The sequence below is a fragment of the Podarcis gaigeae genome, assembly GCF_964106915.1.
Source record: "Podarcis gaigeae genome assembly, chromosome: 13".
Classification (NCBI taxonomy): Eukaryota; Metazoa; Chordata; class Lepidosauria; order Squamata; family Lacertidae; genus Podarcis; species Podarcis gaigeae.
In genome coordinates, this window is record NC_139689.1 from 16,062,859 (window position 1) to 16,085,388 (window position 22,530).

The 22,530-nt window shown below is 45.6% G+C and overlaps 1 protein-coding gene across 6 annotated transcripts in view; it reads left to right on the top strand.

Moving 5' to 3' along the window:
• The first annotated feature begins 7,556 nt into the window (after positions 1-7,556).
• Positions 7,557-22,530, top strand: part of SETD1A (SET domain containing 1A, histone lysine methyltransferase) — a 31,650-nt gene continuing 16,676 nt past the window's right edge. For 3 of the 6 annotated variants that reach the window (XM_083707298.1, XM_083707302.1, XM_083707303.1), the window contains exons 1-9: positions 7,557-7,880; positions 9,923-10,041; positions 11,931-12,083; positions 17,127-17,222; positions 18,169-18,439; positions 18,535-18,641; positions 19,036-19,259; positions 19,412-20,483; positions 21,273-22,175. In XM_083707298.1, coding sequence (XP_083563424.1) covers positions 11,946-12,083; positions 17,127-17,222; positions 18,169-18,439; positions 18,535-18,641; positions 19,036-19,259; positions 19,412-20,483; positions 21,273-22,175 — 2,811 coding nt within the window. In that variant the 5' untranslated portion in view covers positions 7,557-7,880; positions 9,923-10,041; positions 11,931-11,945. Of the gene's footprint in view, positions 7,891-7,919; positions 7,943-8,537; positions 8,897-9,922; positions 10,042-11,930; positions 12,084-17,126; positions 17,223-18,168; positions 18,440-18,534; positions 18,642-19,035; positions 19,260-19,411; positions 20,484-21,272; positions 22,176-22,530 lie in introns of those variants that run through there. The other 3 variants (XM_083707299.1, XM_083707301.1, XM_083707300.1) reach the window with 3 other exon arrangements.

Below are 22,530 nucleotides of genomic sequence, written 5' to 3' on the forward strand. Positions count from 1 at the left end.
ACTTAACCCGAGGTAACACTGTACTAAAATTACTGCTTGCAGCGAACAACTGTTGTTCTTAAGGTAGGTGCAAGCACACCCGTGGTAGGAATGCTCCCTGCTGAGTTTTGCTCTGAGCAGGTTCTGGACTCTGTTTTTAGAGTTTGTTATCCAATTGTGTATTTGCTCAAATGGTTTTTGGACCAGTTTTCTGTTTGGCATAGTGAATGCTAGCATTATGCTCAAAACAGGTCTAATCATATCTGATCAGGAGCTGTGTGCAACTCAGATACTTGCATATCTAAATATTTACCTACTGCATGTATGCAAACCGTTGTTCTTAAGAAATCAACAAAATTTTAAAATACCGCTATATGGTTTTCTCTCTCTCAGCTGCCTTCTTGAAGTATGTGTTAAGCTAACCAGTGGTTGTCTGACTTTCCATTTATTTTTTTGAACCTAAGTTCTCTCTTCTTCTTCTTTTATTTGCTCAAAGTGCTGTGTAATGCTGTGTGGTTTTGTTTTTTTAAAAAATATGTCCCAGTCTGTTAATGTTTTCCCCACGTTTCCTGCCATTGCCGTTCCAGCCCACTTCTCCTTTCTCTTAAAGTTTTGACTCTCTTCTACAGAAATCACTCCGGATCTGTACAGAACAGCAGAATTAGGTGGCAGAATGTGGAGCTGACAGAATGAACTTGCACTATGGCAGACTGCAAGCGTGGAATTGGCATTTACCCTGCCGGTCTAGTATCCCACAGGTCTCATGAGGCTCATTTGAGTGTATATAGCCTTGTGTCTCCTGCAAGAGATTCTGTCAATCCAAACACGTCCCCAGCAGCTGAGCACTGGTGGTCTGTCACCCGATCTAACACAGGATGTAGGGAACTGATTTGAGGACCTCTGCATATCTTGATGGTGTCTCAGAGGAAGCCGCGGTTGCGTGGATGGAGAAAAGATATTCTCCCTCTCTCTCCAGAGTCTGAGAACCTAGGGTGACCTAGCAAAGGTGAATATTTGTGGAGATTCAGCAGAGCCAACAGGAAGTACTTTCCAGAGGCGAATGATGGGCTTTGCTGCTGAAGCCAGGATGGTTTCAGATTGGATGGGCGACTGTGTTAAGATTCTTGCATTGCAGGGGGGTGAACTAGATGGGGAGGGTTGCTATTGAGCTCGGGTTTCGCTTGCAATCTTCTCGTAGGCCAGCGGTTCTCAACCTATGGGTCCCCAGATGTTGTTGGACTACAATTCCCATCATCCCTGAACTCTGGCCTTGCTAGCTAGGGGTGATGGGAGTTGTAGTCCAACAATATCTGGGGACCCACAGGTTGAGAAAGGCTGTCGTAGACAATGTGATTATGGTGCTGAGTGAGATGGGCCTCTGAGCTGCCCTTAGGTTCCCCATCTACTAGAAAGTAACTGTTCCCAAAAACCTAAGTACTTGAAATGATGCAAGAGCATACATTTATTATTGCATTTATATTCTGTCCTTTCTTCCAAGGAGCTAACTCAGGGCAGTGTCTATGGTTCTTTTATCCTCACAACAACCCTGCGAAGTGAGTTAGGCCGAGAGTGGCCCAAAATCATCCAAGGAGGGGATTTAAACCTGGGCATCCCTAGTCCTGCCCTGAGGACACAGCCACACCAGACATGTCAAGCGCCTTTAGGTCACTTTTAACAGTCATGGCTTCCCCCAAAGTACAGTGGTACCTCGGTTTAAGAACAGTCCGGTTTAGGAACGATTTGGTTTACAAAGTCTGCAAAATCGGACATAGTGTCTTGGTTTGAGAACTTTACCTCAGTCTAAGAACAAAATCCAAATGGTGGAAGGGCACTGGCGATGGGAGGTCTCATTAGGGAAAGCGCGCCTCAGTTTAAGAACAGTTTTGGTTTAAGAACAGACTTCCGGAATGGATTAAGTTCCTAAACTGAGGTACCACTGTATCATAGAAACTGTAGTTTGTGGCTGTGGAGAGTTGTTAGGAGACTCCTGTTCCCTTCTCAGAACTAGAATTCCCAGAGTTCCCTTGGAAAGGAAGGCTTGTTTGTTAAACCACTCTGGGGATTGGTGTGCCTTTTCAAGCTGCAGAAATGCTTCCACAGCTGGCTCTCTTTTGCCTCTCCTCATTCTGTTCCTTGTTTTGGAACATTTGTCTCTCCCACCCCCCCACCCCTGGGCTTTGACAACTCTTGATCTCGCAAGGCCCTCCCGTTCCCTCCCTTCTGGACAAGAGCTGAACTATATATATAATCCCTTTCGAACCCTGGCTGTGCTCCCAGGTTGGTGAAATGTTTATGCTGTCTGGGAATACTCCTGGTCCCAGCTGGGAAGAAGCCAAGAAGGCCTGAGAAACGGAGAGAGAAGGTCAAAAGCGACAGTGGGCTGAGACAGAGTCTCATTAATGTTCCAGGCTGGATGGGAGCAAGAACACTGGATGGCTGGGGGACACACACACACACACACACACACACACACACACACAATTTATGTACCCTCCAAGGTTTGGAAGAGAAAACTAGGCAAGCTTTGGGCTTCCATGCAGGTTCCAAAGTACACACTTTCACGTGTGCGGATGTAGTCAGAGGAGTATCAGGCCTAAGTAAACACCCATCCCAGAATCTTCACCGCATTATCCTGGGACAGTGAACGTTAATGATGATGATTAATTACTTATACCCCACCCATCTGGCTGGGTCAGCTTCATAACAAAACATCAAACATTAAAAACTTCCCGATACAGGACTGCCTTCAGGTGTTTTCTAAAAGTTATGTAGTTCTTTATCTCCTTGACATCTGAAGGGAGGTTGTTCCGCAGGGCGGGTGCCACTACCGAGAAGGTCCTCTGCCTGGTTCCCTGTAACCTCACACTCGCAGGGACGGAACTGCCAGAAGGCCCTCAGAGCTGGACCTCAGTGTCCGGGCTGAATAATTGCTCCTTCAGGAATACTGAGCCAAGGCTGTTTATCAACACCAAACACCATTGACAGTGGTCAGGAACAACTGACAACTGAGGTTGCGGTGGAGCACAGTCTCCCCAGCCTTCTGAACTCTGGGTGCGTTCAAGGACATTCAACAAAGCCTGGAAACATGCTCCTTTGCTGCAGTTGCAACCTTTGGGTGTGGGCAAAGGGACGTTCTGGCAAATAAGTGTCAGAAGGGATGTAGCTGATCTGGCGTTCTTCCAATGTGGACTACAATTCCCAGCATCCATGGCCCCTGTAGTCCAATTACATCTGATGGGTGCCATGTTTGCTACCCCTCGGCTAGATAGTGACTCTTGCCATTGAAAAATGGTTTCAGACATGTGTGGATTTCAGTCACTATAAGCAGGGACAGTCAACCCCTGGCCCTCAAGATACTTTGGGCATATCACTCTCCTCAGCCTTGGCCATTGCAGCCAATTGTCAAGGATGATGGGAATTACAGTCTGAAAACATTGGAAGAGTACCAGGTTGGTCTGCAATGGAGTTATAGCCACACCACCTTTGTGGAAAGGTACAGGGGTCGAAATCAATCTGCCACTAATCCTCTTGTTCCTGCCTATGTACTGTATTTGTAGAGATCAGCCAGAGGTTAAATTTTTAGACCTGAACATGTGGTGCCCTCTGGTGGAAAACAAAATGAGTAGCACACTCTACTCCTTTAACCCCGTCCTGCCCACATCTCAATACTGTACTGCTTTCAAAAGGGGGAAAGGAATCCTTTGACCGAAATAGGGTGTCTGCCTTTAGCTATAAGACTCTGGAAACATTTTTTTAAAAAAGCAAAAACAAATAAATACACAATTCTTTCTCAGTTTGGGAGTTTCAAACACATATGGAAATTGAATTGGCATGGTCAAGTTCATTTGCAGCTTGCTTTTTAAGACAGAAGAGGTTGAAGCAGACACTTAAGTCTGCTGTATCAGTGACTTATTTGTTTTATTATTTCAGCTTCTATTCTCTGTTCTTATGGGCTTAGGATGGGTTTTAAAAAACCAACACTTTTTTGGGGGGGAAGGGAGGAAATACTATAAATGCAAAATACTCTGATTACATAATTAAATTAAATTAAAATATCCTGTGTCATTGGCTTGGCCCTGGCTTGACAGATGTTGGCCCAGCCAAGAAATGTCACATTTCCCAAAGGTATTCAGACTCATTGCATACATGATGATAAGCCAAAATTCTACCCACCATCAAAGCAAAATGGGAAGATAAATCATTCAAATACATTGAAAGGAAGCAGATGGGTAAGGCTGAATCACTGGGGGGGGGGGAGGGAGCGATGTTACCTAAATATCCATAGGCGCCGACTCCATGGGGCCTGAGGGGGCCCGAGCCCCCTCAAAAATTCGTTTGGGGGGGCTCTGCCCCCCCAATAATTTAAGAAAATTATTACCGTAAATTTCGCTCTATAACACGCAGATTTTTTCTCCTAAAAAGTAAGGGAAAATGTCTGTGCGTGTTATTGAGCGAATGTGTGGTCTCTGGAGCTGACTCGCGGGGGCAAAAATAGGCAAAAATCAGGCAAAAATAAGATCGGGCGGAGGGAAGTCGGAAGCTGCTGCTTTCCTGCATTCTGCCTCAGGGTCTTACTGCCCACCCGCTTCTGTTGCTGCGTTTGCTCAAACTCAACAAAGAGCAGGGAATCCCCTGCCCTCCTGGCAAGCAGAGGGTTAAGGAAAGGATTGAGTCCTTCCTTCTAATTCTTCCCTAGTCACACTGCGTGCAGGCTCCAGCCCACCTCCTCCTCTCCGTGCTCTAGGGACTCGCAGGTGGGAGAGAGAGAGAGAGGGCTGGCTTGGGGGGGGACTTTTGCCTTCCTTTCCTCCCCTGCATTCTTAGCCAGCTGCTTCTCCGCACACCCCTCTTGTGCTTCTTGTCCCTTCTGTGTTTTTCCTTCCCTCCCCATTTAAAACGTGGTGACAAAGCACGGATCCACATGGATCCTCAGGATTTTTGCATTGGGTCACCCCAAATTCACCATCAGATCACATTACATGTCCATGGCTACAGTCTGTACCAAAAAAATCACGCACCCACTGTTGCCTGGGGCTGCAATGGTGCAAAAACGTGGTTACAAAGTATGGATCCACAGGATCTTTGCACTGGGTCACCCCAAATTCACCATCAGATCACATAGCATGTCCATGGCTACATCTTGCACCAAAAAAATCACGCACCCACTGTTGCCTAGGGTCACAGTGGTGCAAAAACGTGGTTACAAAGCATGGATCCACATGGATCCTCGGGATTTTTGCATTGGGCTACTCCAAACTCACTGTCAGATATTAAAAATCTTTATAAAATAGAGAATTAAATACATACAGAATGTTAAATTTTCAGTTTTGAAATATTAGTACTAGTTTAGTACTGTATTTCTATATTACTATAGTACTGTATTAGTTATTTTCAAATACTTAAATATTTTTAGGGTGTAAGACCCAATTAAAGCCTGTTATTTACATAGAGTATTACAGTATTTACATACAGTATTAGGCATACTGTATTAACTTTATTAACTGTATTAAAGCATTAACTTTGAGATATTATTTTTATTTAATGAACCCTCAGCCTTATTCAAAGTAAGCTTAAATTAGCTATTTCACTTATTAATCAAAGTGCTGTTACTGTGCGACAGCAATATTTTATGTTTTATTCTTTTAATGATAGTTTAGGATTTATTTAAATATCATTTCAGTCTTTTCAGAGCTATATATTCACTGCTCTGTAATAGTCTATAAGCATAATTGTTACTGTAAATTAAATTAGCTTTTTACAAAAATACCGTGCGTGTTTATGTTTTGTTTCTTTTTTCAAAGCCAAAAAGTGTTTCAGGCTTGTCGAGTTTCCCGGAGTGTGGAGTTATAGAGAGTCGAGTTTTCGGGGTTCTAATGTTGATCATATGACTCTAAAATACTTTTAAAAAACTTTAAAACTCACTAATTTTCATCTAAAATTTAGAAAACTTCCCGGGGCAGGACCCCGGTATGGGCCCCCCCCAATATTTTTTATAAGTCGGCGCCCCTGTAAATATCTGAACATTGCCAGACATCAGCATATTATCACCAGACTTTCAGCTATGGCAAATCATGTGGATCTCAGAATAATTTGGGATTTTCCATCCCAAAATTTAGAATATTAGGTTTTTGTTTAAATAACAGTTTTCACCAACATTTACACCTGGAAATTTTCAAATATTGCTGAATATGAAAATGGAAGGAAGGGCTCAGTTATCCAAACCCAGAGTAATCTCCTCTCTCCAGTCTTTCACCACACTATAAAGCAGAGTAAAAGGGAACTAGCAAACAACTAAGTATTGCTGAGAGGCTTTAAATATATTTATATTTAGGACAAAATCAAAACGTATGTTTCTTCATTATGTAGCAAGCCTAAATGAAAATCAATTGTGTGTGTGCATGCATATGTACAATCAAGGTGTCACATACTGTATTTATATTTTGAATTCAGGAGCAATTTCTTGGTACGGAGGAGAAGAGTATTGTAAACCTTTGATCCTTGACATGCAACAGGACTGTCCTTTGCTGCTACTTAAAAATAAAAATGGTCACCACCTATTCTAACAAATATTTTGCAAAGTGTCAAAATTACCTGAATTGAAAACATTGCTTTTTATTTTTAAAAAACTTTCTTTTCTTTGCCCAAGCAGATTCAACACTATCATACCAGTATTTTAAAATAAATAAATAGCCGAATATTAATGCGAGGAATAGTTATCTCTCTTACAGGCTTTTCTGACGGTGTTTTGCTAAGAGACTTTACAATTTCGTTTTCGGACGAAAGTACCGAAGTCGACTCTGGTTAGCTTGACTTTTGGGGTAGCTGCGATTTCAATTCGGTAGATTCGGGCCGAATTATTTATATGGGCCTTTTCCGAATGACAGTGCAGACTCAGAATTTCTGGGCTAACCCCCGTTACCTTCATTGCAATTGTTAAATGGGTTAAATAGCAGCGATTTCGCTCTTTGTCGCGAAAGCGTCACGCGCATTTCTAAGTTTGCCATTCCGTTACAACTTTAGATTTCGCTCCCGCAGATTCGTCGGTGCCACCTTTTTTTGGTCGTCTGGGCGCCTTGCAAACTCTCATCAGCGGAGCGATCTTCTCTATCCCACAGTACCTAACCTGTACTAAGCACCCACCATATAAGCGTAATTTGTTTTATTTGGTTGGTCCAGCAGCGAATGTGCGAGGAAAGAATCGCGGGCTAGATCTTCGCCCTCCCCATCTTTTAAGTCTAGTTGTCATTTCGAATTGAACGATTCGCCACCATCCTACGTTCGCAGAAAACACACACACAAACACACAAAAAACACCCGGAGAAGGGTTGAAAAAACAAAAACCAACCAACCTAATGTTCTGCGGAAGCACTGGAAAACGAAGTGAAATGCGTGACCCTGTGAACGGTGGATTGCCTTTCCCTCCCCTCTCACAGCCCAGTGTCGAAAGCGCAGATCAGAAAAAACAACAACACAACGACGACGAAGCCGGAGAGCCGGCAAAACCGTCTCCATAGAGAGGAGGGAGGGGGGCGGTGGTGAGGAGAGGAGCAGCGGTTCTCGCGAGAGCCTCGCCCGAGAGTCTCGCCCGAGCGCTCTGGCCCCGCCCCCTGGTCCCTGTCGGCAGCGGCAGAGGGTTGTCACCCTTTTCCCCTTCCCTCTTTTCTTTCCCCCCCTTGTCCTCCCTTCACAGGTCGCGAGGCGAGAATAGCGGCGGAGCAGCACGAGACGCCGAGAGAGAGCGCGAGGGAGAAGAAGAGAGAGCTCGCTCGCCCGCTTGCGCGGGGGGAGAGGGAGGCAGCGCGCGAACGAGCGCGAGAGGCCGGACGAAGGGAGGAGGGGGGGCGGCCGCCGTCGCCGCGCGTGCGCCCCCTGAGAGAAGGGAGGAGGAGGAGGAGGAGCGGGTAGGAGCAGGTGACGCGAGCGAGCGGGAGGCGGTGAGGGGAGCGCGCGAGCCCCTCCGCTGGTGAGGGGCGGGGGGGGGGGAGAGGAGAACGCGCGCGAGTGACGGGTGCGTTGTGGGGGGGGCGGAGGAGGAGAAGGCCTCGCGCGGGAGGGGGAGGGAGCAGGAGGGCGCCTTGGGTGGGCGGGGCCGGGGCACCTGAAGGGAGGGGAGGACCCCTCCAAATGGGCAGATGGGGTTGTAACTGAAGAGAGGGGTTTGGGGAGGGGGCAGTCTGTGTGGGGAGGCACTAGGGGTGTTTTTTTTGGGGGGGGGAGGTGGGAGAGGCCTTTTTGAGAAGGGGGTCCTGGGAGGAAGGCCTCTCCTCCTCTTCCTCCTCCAGCTGACCAGTCTGGGCTCTCAGGGAGTATTGGCAGGGGGTGGGGGTATCTTACTGGGGGTGCTGAAGTTTTCTTTTCCCCCCCAGGCATGTATTTAGGAAGCGAAACTAGCCTCCCCAAAACAACGGGAGGAGGCGTGGTGTGGAAAGAAGGGCCCTGTGGGTGGCATCGGATGCTACAGAATAGAAAATTCCTATAGGGAAAGGGGCATTTTGAGTGGCAGGAGAGCATTTGACGAGGGGGGGGGTTGGGGGGTGAGAGAGAATCAGATTGTTTTGAGGGGTCCCATTAGCAGCAAGGCAGAGTGAAACGGTCCATGGAGGGTGAGGTTGAAAGGGAAGGATGATCTGACAGGGTTTGAAGGGGGAGAAGGGAGATCTCCACCGATTGGCTGGATGGTAGAAATGGGCGATGTTGCAGAGATGTCTGTGAGGAATAGATTTTCCATATCTGCATGACTCTGTGAAAGATGAAGATGGGCAGAGAGAATGGGAGAACTGATGGATGTATTTAGGGGCTGGAGAGAGAGAGAGAGAGAGAGAGAGAGAGAGCGCTCCCATAGACAGAAGGGAACAATTAACTCAGGATGGCTTGGAGAGAAGTTGAAAAAGGTCGTGATAAATTGTAAAGCTTAGAGGTAAGGCCTTTAGAGGATAGAGGAGGAATACTCAAAATGGGGAGACAACAGGTAAACCTTGCAATGTTTTAACTGCAAAGTAAATTAGAGGTGAAGACTGTGAGGCACAGAGAACATCTCGGAATGACAAAAACTTAGATGGGGAAAATAATTCTTAGGGCAAGCCTTTTTATCAGGAAATCTGTTGATGGGGAGGAGCTGAATATGCGGAGGAAGATGATTATTGATAAAGTTGAAGAATAGGGGGAAAAACTTTGTGGGTAGACCCCAGCAGAACAGGAGGCCTGTGGATTTTGTAATCCCACTTTGAGAATTTAATTTACAGTATGCAATCTCCCTGGGACGCAGGTGGCGCTGTGGGTTAAAGCCTCAGCACCTAGGACTTGCCGATCGAAAGGTCGGCGGTTCGAATCCCTGCGGCGGGGTGCGCTCCCACTGCTCGGTCCCAGCGCCTGCCAACCTAGCAGTTCGAAAGCACCTCCGGGTGCAAGTAGATAAATAGGGACCGCTTACCAGCGGGAAGGTAAACGGCGTTTCCGTGTGCAGCTCTGGCTCGCCAGAGCAGCGATGTCATGCTGGCCACGTGACCCGGAAGTGTCTCCGGACAGCGCTGGCCCCTGGCCTCTTGAGTGAGATGGGCGCACAACCCCAGAGTCTGTCAAGACTGGCCCATACGGGCAGGGGTACCTTTACCTTTACCTTTATGCAATCTTCCTATAGCTGGAGGCATCTGAATTCAGATTGCTTCATCTTGCTTTATTTTAGTTTTAGGGTAATGCATTGTTGCATAATTTTGGTTAATTTTTAATTTGTGAGCATAAGTAACTTTTCCTCTTAAGTAAGGAGGAATACATGTCACCAGGGGATAGAATTGGGAGTCCTGATTCCCAGCATTCCCTATTCTAACATGCCATCTGTCTTCTAAGGAAGTCTTTTTATTCTACTGCCTGAGAATGTTGCATTATGCAAATTCGTATCCATCATTTACTTTTTTTTTTACATTCACTTTTTGTACTTTCTTCCTAGTTTCCCAAGTGTTTTGTTTCACATTATGGACTGAACCAACTCCAACCAGGCTTTATTGCGAAGGAAGAAAAAATACACAGCTGTAATAGCTTGACCACAGACGAGATAATCCACAACAGGTACAATTTTATTCCTGCCTTTTGCTTTCATGCATTCCCTTTGTGCTGCACTTATTTGGACATCTATATTTCTGTTCTTATGCAATGAGCACGTTGCAAGGTTAAAATTGCTGGGCTTCTCAAATTTGCATTATACTTAGAGAGGGCATGTGGTTCTGGTAATTATATTCTTCATATTCGATAGGAGGTTGAATATGAATAAGGGCAGGATAATGTATTAAATTAACATTTTTCAAATATGTAAAAGGGGCAAAAATAACTTTGAGGTCAGACCAAGAGATTTATCAAGGTGATGCTTTTCAGGCATTAACCTCAGTTATTTCAGTTATGGCGCATTCAGGGAGTATATTATTAAAGGAGGCATATGTGTGAAAATAATTTGCACAGGGTAATTATTATAATTTTGCTCCTATTTTAGCAAAGCTGTTTGCCACCAGTGTGACAACTCTAAACTGCTCTAAAACTAGGACTGTGTATGCTCTGTGATTAAAAAAAAATCTACTCCAAGAAAAGCTAAACTCTGGTCCCCCTATAAATTATTTGTCAGATAATTGTAATCAGTGGCCATTATACCGCTACAAATTTGCTCCATTTGCACAAGTTACATAATTTATCTTATTTTGCACAATTTATTCTACTATTCATATTTTAGGCATGGGAGGAGCAAGGCTAAAAATGTCTCATTTTAGTAATTCAAAATCTTATTCAGACAACTCACCAAGATTGGTGCAGGGACTTCCTGCATGCTATCAAGCATTTCTTCATAATTGTGTATTTTTGTTATTGCTTTAGAAGAATTTATAAACTACTTAATCAAAGAATTCCTAAGCAGTGTAATGAAATAATTTAAAACTGTTATCTGTATCCTAGTTTAAAATTTAAAAACAAAATTTAAAAGCAAAATGGTAAAAACAGGTATATGCAACTTGTTTTACTTCAGTAAAATTGCTGAAACACAAATATTTTTAGCAGGTATCTAAAATAGCTCAACAAAGATGCTTTATAATCACAGGAACAGAAGCTTGCTTTTTAAAAAAAAATCTGCACTATATACCACAGCTTTTGTTCCATGCGATCTTGCAGAACTGTAGCAGGTTCACAGTCCCTGCAATAAAGCTCTGCAAATCTCAAATCCAGGAAGCCCAATTCTGAGTATGTATGTAATTCATCCCTCTTCAAAAGTGGCCAATTTAATAAAAGTTTTATAAAAAACAACAATTTATTATTTAAACCCCGCCCATCTGGCTCAGTTTCCCCAGCCACTCTAGGTGGCTTCCGACCAAATGTTAAAAACAGTACAGCATCAAACATTAAAAACTTCCCTAAACAGGGCCGCCTTTAGTTGTCTTTTAAAAGTAAAATAGTTGCGTTCCACAGGGCAGGCGCCACTACCCAGATGGCCCTCTCCCTGGTTCCCTGTGACCTCACTTCTCACAGCGAGGGAACCACCAGAAGGCCCTTGGCACTGGACCTCAGTGTCTGGGCTGGACAATGGGGGTGGAGATGCTCTTTCAGGTATACAGGACCGAGGCCCTTTAGGGCTTTAAAGGTCAGCACCAACACTTTGAATTGTGCTCGGAAGCATTGTACGGAAGCGTAAAATGGACAGCCAAATACCTTTGTGCAAGTCCCTGAGCTTGTGTAATACAGTAATAGCCCTGGCGATAGTAAATGGATTATGGAGAAGAGGTACAGTTGTTCAGGTGGTTTAATATTAAACCCTCTTCTAGTTCTGGGATATACAGGCGCATCTGCTGGTGGTGACTATTCTGGGTTCAAAGGTGTCTACTTCAGAAATGGCCAGGAATGGGCTCCTTTGTTATTGTTAACTCTTTCTCATATTAGTAATCATATTATCTAATGCACTGGTTCCGTTTCTACTGCTCTAGGGTAAATGAGTCAGAATGGATCAGGAAGGCGGGGGTGACTTCCAGAAAACCCCTAACTTCCAGTGGAGAAACTACAAGCTCATCGTTGACCCAGTGCTCAAGCGGGCCCCGCACAAGGTCTACCGCTATGATGGAGTACATTTCAGCACTAATGTAAGTGGACAGAACTGGATTCTTATTTGGATGGAGTTGGGGAGGATTTGTTTGAGCTGTGCTGAGAAAGTGAGGGTGGTTCTACCTTTCCTGCTGTGTAATATCCATTGGTCGTTCCCAGTACCCACTTTTTTCATTTGTGTTCTCAAAGTTTTAAACTCTCTGCTTCTCCTGCTTTGTCAGTGTACTGTGTGAGGGGTGGGTTCATTATTAATTTTTTTGGTGTTCTGTTGATTCTGGTTGGACAGCAGAATCCAAGGCACTGTTGCTAGATTGTGTGATGGGTCAGTTCTATGCCACACAGTCCCTAGATTACTTGTTTTGTGCACCTCCTCCTCCTCCTGGTTGTCATAGGGTCCCTAACTCCGGCTTCCGTACAGATTTCTATGTCCTTGTGCATTGAGGCTCTAGGTACTGGATATTTGAATGCAGCAATCTGAATGCTTTGCAGATCTCTGATGCCTAAAATTTTGATGTCGGCTTCTGAAGAATTGAAGCTGCCTTTTAGGAGTTCTAAATAAGTTTATTTCCATTTTTGGCATTTGTTGTTTTTTTACATGGAACATGCAGAGTGCTGTCAGGAAACATGGCAGGTGGGTTTTGTGTGTTGATGGCTACTGAGAGAACAGTGGTGTGAGAGGTGAACAGAGAAAGGAAATATGCCTGTGGCTCATGGGGCAGCTACTGAGGGATTTTTGAAGGTGTAGCAGCCTCCCCAAAGGGTGGAAATGAGGAGGGATGCTTTGACTGTAGAGGAGGCCAGGTATACCTGGGTTTGTGAACTCCTTAGGCTTTTGTTTCATCTCACAGCAAGTCAGTCACCACTTTTTCAGTGCCAATGGAATAACTGGGACTTGAGCAATTAAGACCCATTGAAACAAATGGGAACTTAAGTGGCTTAACCTTCCCTGGGTTGCACCTATAGATTCTCTGGCTTTAAAATGATTATAAAAGTGCAAATAAAAATGTTTAGGTTGGTTTATGGCTATTTTATGAATGAGTTTCCTTATTAGCAGAAGCAATAGAAAATGAAAAAGGCATTTGATTTAGATCTCTGTCAGACATTGCTGGCATAGTGTTAAAGAAGAGAAAGCATTTGGTGGTCTCCAGGTCAAGTTCTTTGTATCCTATAGTGTGTTATTGCAAATTATGAATTTCAGTACAGACACCTGCCCCAGTTCAAGCAAGACACAATTGGGCTTATGTCTGTTGGCTGACATTTGATTTGACTTCTGTTTTTAATATTAATAAAGTGTTTCATTTTAAAATTGGTTTCTAAAGTCCCTAGTAGTTCTTATTTTAGAGTTGCCATTAAACTCTCCAACAATATTTGGTTCCATTTTAATTTCCTCCTAGAAATGAGGATGGACCTTGTAGCATTGGAGCAGTTTGAAGAGCATAGTCTTTGTCTCTTGGGTTGCCTGCCATACTTGAAAAAATTCTTTCTTAATCGTTAACCTACCTCTGAGGCTACCTTTGGTTGTTTGGTCCATTATTTGTTGGTTATAGAATAATTTCTATGGCTTAACTTTCATTGTTTTCCTGTGCACTGTAAAAGCAAGATCCATTGAAATCAATGGAACTTATTCCCACATAGCTTGCGTAGACTGTACTGTGTTATGCCCACTTTAAAGACAGATTGAGACTGAAGCAACCTGTTTCAAATATGATTTCCTCCCAAAACCACTATAGTACTTGGAATTTGGAATATAAGGACTAAAATCTCTTTTTAGCCCTTTTGCTAATCTGCTATCTGTTTTGGAAAGTTGTTTGTTTAACTACGCATTTTGGTGCCTCTTAAGCTCTTGCAACCAAATTTTGCGTATTTGTTTTTGACATCAAGGAATAGGTTTTTATCTATGTTTGAATGCCATTGGATGCCATTTTGAATCAAGATGGCAACTGAACCTTTCAGAGCTGTCATATTCTTCCTTGGTCAGACCATACCTGGAGTCCTGGGTCCAGTTCTGGGCACCACAATTTAAGAAGGATATTGACAAATTGGAACATGTGGAGAAGAGGGCAACCAAGATGATTAAGGGTATGGAGGAACAGTTAAGGGTGTGGGGATTGTTTAGCCTAGAAAGGAGACTGAGATCATCATAAAATATCTGAAGCAGAGCTTTCCAAACTGTGTGTTAGTGTGTCATGCAATTCTCCCTGCACTCCTGCTGGAACGTGAAAGGGGTTAGTTTAACCTCTGGTTTGCTAGTAAACTGAATTACCTTGTCGCAAAATGATGCATGTCTAAAAAGTGTGTCACCAGTGTGAAAAGTTGGGAAAGCTCTGGTTTAAAGGGCTGTCACATGGAGGATGGAGCAAGCTTGTTTTCTCCTACTCTGGAGGCTAGGACTTGAACCATTGGATTCAAGACAGCAGATTCCGAATAAACATCAGCAGGAACTTTCTAACAGTAAGAGCTGTTCAACAGTGGAACAGACTCCCACAAGAGGTGGTGAACGATCTCCTTCCTTGGAGAGGAAGCAGAGGTTGCAGAGGTTGGATAGTCATCTATCATGTACGATCTATTTAAGATATTCCTGCATTGCAGGGGTTGGACTAGATGACCCTCGGGACCCTTTCAACTCTAGGATTCTGTAACTTTGGCCACTGATTTCACAACTACGCTGATTTTTTTTAATTTTACAAAATTCTCAAGCAACACCTGGCATGAGGCTTCCAGCTTTAAATGTTTGGTGCTAAAATAGTAAGCCTGCGGTCATAAATACACTTGCAGTGATTCCCATCTAGCTCTGTGGAACTCAAGCTTTGACAACTGGGCTGTAGGATGTGTGCCTATGGTTGTTTACATGTTACCTCAAGCTCTAATAAAATATTGTTATGCTAGTCCTTTCGTTAATATAGGAGACAAATGTGAAAACACAGATGCCTGATTCATGCAGCCCCCTCTCCTCCTTAACCTTTTTTAGGCTCCTGATGTCAGTCACAGCTCTGGCATCATGTCTCACCAATGTAATGAGCACAAAATCCAAAAGATTCTACATGCTGAGAGGGTTGCCAAAAAATTAGTGTAGCTCCTTCTTGAAATATTCTGATCATTGCAGCCAAAGGAGGAGCTGTGTCTTCCTCTGTTTACAGTCCCTTTTCTTCCTGCATAGCATGGCAACATTTGATGTGCTTAGTTTCACTTTTCTTCTAGCCTGAGAGTCTGCTTCCCTTGTAGCTGTTGCTTTGTTTGAAAATTCCCCTAAGCAACAGAAGAAGCAGCTGTGACAAAGACACAGTTCAAAGCTATAGAGAGCCTGGGGGCAGGTGGACAGGAGAGAGAAAAGGTGCTGTCTATGATGAATTGATGATTTGGGTCATGTTTGTTCAAATAAGCATCAATGACACTGGGAGTCAGCCTTAAAATTCCATAAAATAACAGCAGTTTGTAGCACTCAGACCCGTAATTGCCCAGAATCCCCTCCCCCTTTTCTCTAATAAGGTTTATTGGAAATATGCTTAAATGTAACTTGGTGAAATTTACTTCCAAATAAGTCACTTTAGGTTGGGGTGGAAGTGAAGCTGAGTATGATGGCCATATGCACACCTGGGCTTACCTCTATTTCTACTACTAATAGTGCATATAGTACTGTTAATTTGCAGAATCCCCCCCCTCCCCCGTGTTTGTCTTTATCAGGAGGATAAAGTGAGGGAAGATCACTATTCTCATTGATAGATGAGAGGAACTTGTTAAAGTCTTTAAAATGAATCCATACAGAGGTGGGACTTCTGTTCACCCCAAAATTCTAAATCTGCTCTACACAGTTTTTTATAGCATTCCTCAAGAGCAGCCACTAGTGTATCTCACTCACTTGGGCCCAGATATAGACATGTTTATTGCTTATATTCTGGGAGCAGCTTAGAAGGAAATTTGACTGCTCACACCAGAGCCACAAGTCCACATGTAGATCCTTAACTGAGAAGAATTATCATCTTTTTTTGCAAATGGCAAATCACCATGAAACACTATGGAGCAGTTCTTAATAACTGGAAACATAGACAAAGTCCTAATGTACATTATTGCCTTTTAGAATACTTTTTCCTAAATCTTCCCATGCTTTGCTTGTTTTGTATTAACGTCTTCTTTTCACCTGGATTCAGCTTTTTAATGAACATTACAGCTAAAGTATTCATTTTCGTCTTGTATCATACCTTGGGCTCTTACCTTTTGCTGGCTAATCCAGATTAATTGCTGCTTGAATGCTTGGAGAACTTTACTGGGGTATGATTCTCCAGTGTTCAAGCAGTGCTGCAGAGAATCATAGTGTGTGATCGGCATCCTGTCCCAGTTGTCTTCCTGCCTTTCCCCTGAGAACCCAGAAACCTTCAACATAGGCCAAGGCTGGAGAACATGTGGCCCTCCAGATGTTGTCAAACACCAGCTGCTGACCACCTGAGCCAGCATAGTCAGTGACGCTGGGTGGAGTTCCATTCCAGCAGCACCTGAAGGGCCACAAGTTCCCCATCCCTCATCCTAGTCTGCAATTGTGTTTCATTTTTGTCAAGTATTGGGGCAGAACCAGTGTTCGAAACTCCCGTTCTAGGTGCATTTTGTGACAGGGAGAGCATTTTGTGACCATTGTTCTAGGTGCATTTTGTGACAGGGAGAGCATTAGCGTGAGCAGTTTCTGAGCTTAGTACTGCGTCTAAGATTTTAGATTAAAACCGCAGAGTGGAAGGAAAGGAGGACCTTTTTCTGCCTCCGCACTTCCAGCTACTCTCTAAAGACTGGAGAAGAGACCCTCTTAATAGTATTAAGGGGTGGGCAGGGGAAGGACTACATCATGTGAAAATTGAAAAAAAGATTTTAGCTGCAATTCATTCATTTTCAGCTTTGTATTCTTGTTATAAAAAAGTGTGCCTAGACATTCCATTGTTGAGCCCATAACCTAGGTTTAAGGTGCCATTTAGCTCCTAGCTTTCGTATCTTAGTTTCTAACACTGGGCAGAACCAAGAAGCACTTTTTTATTCCAAGGAGTTCTGTTTCCTGTAAAGGCTTTTTGCATTGTTAATGCCTAACAAAATCTCTTCTCAAGGATTCGGGCCACGCTCCTGTGGGTGATGTGCGGGATCCCAGACGCAGGATATGGTCCAAGAACAGAGACATTTCCCTCCCTGTCCCAAAGTTTAAGGTAAGCTACACCCCACCTGATCATGTATCCTTTTCCAAGTCTTCCAAATCCTCAGCACAGCATTGCTGCCACATCTTCCTTAGCTGGAAGCCTGGTAAATGTTCAGGAGTGGCCAAGTGTATATAGGTTTATGTCAGGCTGTAAATTAATTGACTGAATTCTACCCTAAATAGTTAACCTGGGATTTGCTTACATTTCTGGTCATCTTGAGGAAAAGACAGCTTGTGGGAAAGCTGATAACTGTATGTGTGTGAAGTACAAATATATGTCCTGATCTGCCTTGACCTTGGGGCTAAAAGACAGTAATTGTGTCTTGGAGAGAAAAGTTATTGAATTCAATCTTAAGAGGAGAAATGTGATGGAAGGGAGGTTTGGGAGTGCAGGAGAAGAGGAATGGCAAAGAAAACTGCATCTCTTTTCATTCTTGTACTCATTGCTGAGTTCTTTGAATATATTGTTGTGAAATGTCAGTGGATGATGAATGTGTACTTCCACAGGGAAAAGCTGGGTTCAAAGACAGTTGAATTTTCTTCAAAGGGGAAAAAGCTCCAGAATTTGCCTTCGTAACAAACTGGGCAGATTAAGAATATCTAAAGTTCATTGGCTATAACAAATTGTCTGGATTCATGCAGATATGGCGATTTTTTCTTGGGAAATTGCTAGGGTGGTAGTGGGGGGGCATGGAAATGGGGTGTGTTTGAGGTTATCTTGTCTTGGGTGGAGTTTGACAAGCATAAAATCGGAGGTTCAGGAATCTTGAATGCACTGATGAAGGGTCCACCCAGCAGTTCTGCAATCTCTGAACCTCTATTGGCAGCTCATTTTAAAGCTTTTGCTGACTATCCAGAGCATTGGATGATTTTTATTAATTATTGGGGTGGGGGGTATGCTCTTTGGCAATTGATTTAGCCCCCTCGCCCCATCTCCCCTTTTGTTTCTTCTGCAGCTCGATGAGTTCTATGTGGGTCAGATCCCTCTGAAGGAGGTGACCTTTGCCCGGCTCAATGACAACATCAAGGAGCCCTTCCTGGCGGACATGTGCAAAAAGTATGGAGACATTGAGGAGATTGAGATCCTCTACAATCCGAAGAACCGCAAGCACCTGGGCCTGGCCAAGGTGCTCTTCACCAGCACAAGGGGAGCCAAGGAAACAGTCAAGAACCTGCACAACACTTCGGTCATGGGCAACATCATTCATGCTCAGCTCGACATCAAAGGTGCTTGTCCTCCTCCGGCCATACTCTCGGTTCAGTTTTGCCACCTCTGATTCAGAGTAGTTCCCCTTTCCAATAAACGGCTTTTCTCTCCACAGGTCAGCAGCGAATGAAGTATTATGAACTGATTGTGAATGGCTCCTATACACCCCAGACTGTCCCCACTGGAGGCAAAACACTCAATGAGAAGTTCCCAGCGGACTCGGTGAGTCTGCTACAATCTCACATTTGAATTGTCCAGGTTTAGGGCCACTTTTTCACAGGAATCCTCATCGAAGGATTTTCTTCTGTGTCCAGGATATGATCCTCATTCCTAGTAAAAAAAATAGCCATCCTTTGACTCTCTTTCCCTCCCACCACTACTCCTCTGTCTTCCCTCTCTGCACTGCCTGTCCACAAGGCTTCTGCCACCTGCTGGTTGTCAATACCCATAGGAAAACAATGCTCAAGTCCTGCTTCTTTGCTAAATGATTGGTATTTTCCCTCGGAGGGGGCTGTATCCAAGTCAGCTTGGAATTAGCTACATGACTGGTCCCCATATTTCAGTCTAGGTGGGACTGCATGGTGAATAATCTGCTCTCAATCCTTCCCTTTTGCAGTCAGAGTCCCGAAGGCGCCACTCAACAGACTCCTCGTACGCTAGTAACACAATGCCTTCAACGCCTGGCAATGGCACACCTTCCTCTCAGGACACTCCTTATTCCAGTGGTAGGCAGGATACACCTTCTTCGTATGGCCAGTACACGCCACAGTCATCCCAGGGGACACCATACACTCCCCGGGGAGGGACGCCATATTCTCAAGATTCTGCTTACTCCAGCAGGTGGGTGATTTATATGTATATCTGCCCTAAGCCCTGGGGGAGTGATCTCAGTGGCATTGCATCCTTGAGCCAGCCTGTCAGGGCTGGCTAAGTGGGAGAGAGCAAAGACTGGTCACTCATGGTACTGTCTTTTCTTAATTTTCCTCCTCAAGGCAAGGGACTCCAGGCTACTCAAGCTACCAGCCAGAGTCAACATCGTACAAATCTCGCCGACATGAGAACAGCTTTCCAGACTCGTACTCACGTCGGCATTATTCTTCTTCGTCCTCTTCCTCCTCCTCCTCGTCCTCTTCTTCCTCCTCCTCCCACTTCCGTAGCAATGACCATCACTACCCTCCCTACAATCAGCAGTTTGACGGTGGCAGCGGCGGCGGTGGCAGTGCTGCCACAATCAGCAGCAGCAGCCGGTACCAACGCCTCTCATCCACCTCAGAAGGGCGCCCGTCTTCTTCCACCCCCTCCTCTTCCGCCGCCTCCTCCTCTCATCGCTCCCACCAAAGAGAGGACTCTGGTTTCCATTCCCGGCACAGGGAGCGCTCCCAGAGGGATGAGGCGACTCCTTCCTCCACCGTCAGCACCCCCACGGTCACCACCCCCTCCTCCTCTTCGTCGTCTGTGGCCACCCCAGCCCCAGATAGTGCTCAATTCCAGAACAGCCACAGCTTCACTCAGCAGAGTGCAGAGCCCTTTCCAGCACCCAGCGTTCTCTACCCACCGTACACAGCCACTCCGGAGCCTTTCTCCCTTCCCGTGGAACCCCTTGCCGTGGACCAGGACTACCGGCTGCTCCCCACAGCCGAGACTTTTGCTGCCAACTCCTTGCCTCCTACCGAATTTCTTGCTCAGGAAACAAAAGAGAACACCAGCCCAGCAGTAGCAGCCATTGCAGCTGCCGATGACCGGTCCCATTCCCCTGCTGTGCAGACCTCGCCAGCCCGGTCTGGCTCCCCTGCGCCTGAAACTACCAACGAGAGCGTCCCTTTCACTCAGCACAGCAGCTTGGACTCCCGCATCGAGATGCTGCTCAAGGAGCAAAGGTCCAAGTTCTCTTTCCTCAATTTGGACACGGAAGAGGAAGACGAGGAGAAGGGAGGGCCCAAAGGAGTGGAGCCGCATGGGCCCTGCACTCCACCACCTCCCCTTCCTGTCAGTTTTGAAGATGTGGTGCCAGCGCTGGACATGGGATCAGGAGCAGAATCTCCCAAAGCCAATGGACAAGATAGAGTAAGTTCTGAGGATTTTGAATGTGGCAACTTTTTGGGGGGGGAGGGGGTTGGAGCTCGGTGAAGGACCGAGCCAGCTCATTGACCATAGAGTATTGAGTGACTTGAGAGGGGTGGGATGCAGTGGAACATTCTGAAAGAAGGTATAGGTGGCAGGCTGGAACCTTGAACACAAACACAGTACTCCACACGGCACTCCACATGTTTGGATGTGTGTCACATAAATTCAGCAGTCATGTTTGCTGTGCTTGCAGATCTTGGGTTTTGAACCACTAGAAATGTTTGTTAGGACAGTTAACAGGGCATTGATGATGAACTGTAGGGATGTGCTGATTGCAGAAATCCTTGCAGGTATCATCTCATCTCCTGAATATCAGCCTTCTTAACAGATGCTGCATCCATCTTTCTAAGATTTTATGCACAGTCACGAGGGCTAGGAACTTACCTAGGTATCTTTGGTGTCTTATGAATTGGGAGAATGAGAGATAACTTGAGGCTAGAGTTTTTATGTTTGACTTTGGCGGCATCATGAAATTTGAATTTGTTTCAATATTATTATTATTATTATTATTATTATTATTATTATTATTATTATGTAGTGTGAATAATTTAATGATATTGTTAGGGTTAGGTGAAAAGACTGGCCTGCAGGAATGGGGGATAGTGTTTTGGGAGGTGGTTTGCAGCAGTTGCTTTCAGGGAAATGAGTGGTGCATGCTGCAGAAGCCAGACAATTGGCTCATTGTGCTATCTCCCTCCCTCCCTCCCTCCCCTTCTCCTCCCAAATAAGGCATCTCAACAATCTTCAGGTGAAGACATGGAAATCTCTGAGGATGAAGCAGAGGTCGAACCCCCAACCCCTGTGGCAGGGGTGTCTGAACCCCATTTTTCTGTGATGCCGTCAGCCCTGGGCCACATGCAACTGGGCGTGTCCTCCTTTACCCCCCACCACCGACCAGAGCCGCCCCCCGCCTACCCGATACAGCCTCTCATGTCTGTCTCCCTCCCGCACCTGGCGGGCAAGACCCACTCGCTCTCCAACTACGGCCAGGTTGGCCCACGGCATGCTCACCGCCTCTCGGACTTCAGAGGGCGCGCGGGGGTGGTGGGCGGAGGCCGGGGTGCCCCCCACATCTACGACTTTGTCAACTCCATGGAGCTGATGAACCGGCTGGGCAACCAGTGGGGCGGGATGCCCATGTCCTTCCAGATGCAGACGCAGATGCTGAGCCGCCTGCAGCAGCTGCGTCAGAGCAAAGGCCAGTTTGAGGACCCTTTCCCCTACCACCGGGAGGCGGCTTCTTTCTGCGGCCGCCCCCTCTACGGCCACGGCTACCTGCTGGAGCAGGCGAACCGCCACTTCCAGAGAGACCAGCTGTTCATGCAGCAGCCGTCAGCAGTGGGGGCCTCAGAGCAGCAGCAGCCGCAGCAGCATTCCTCGGAGCAGCCCCCTCTGCCACCCCCACAGCGCCTCCTTGATTTCCGGGCCTCCCCATGGGGATACCAGGAGGAAGTGGCTCCACCCCCACCTCTTCCCAAGGACCCCCATGCCTCCGTAGTGGACAGCGTCCTGGAGACACTCATGCAGGAGATGAAGAGTATCATGCAGCGTGACCTCAACCGCAAGATGGTGGAGAACGTGGCTTTCAACACCTTTGACAAGTGGTGGGAGCGCAAGGAGGAGAAGGCCAAGGTGATTGTGTGGGGGGGGGGCTGCCAAGAGCCCACAGTCTTGGAAGGGGTGTAGGTTTGAGACATGGTTCTTAACTCTTAGGGATAGCGTGTTGAGGGGGTCGTGGGGATTTGGGAGAGCTGTGGGGCCTGCTTTGCAGCGAGTGGTATGAAAGGCTTAAGTTTTATTATTCTTACTGATACAGATAGGTAGCCGTGTTGGTCTGCCATAGTCAAAACAAAAAAAAATTCCTTCCAGTAGCACCTTAAAGACCAACTAAGTTAGTTCTTGGTATGAGCTTTTGTGTGCATGCACACTTCTTCAGATACACACTGTTTTTATTCTTACTGATACAGTGAAAGTGCAGAGTTCCCCA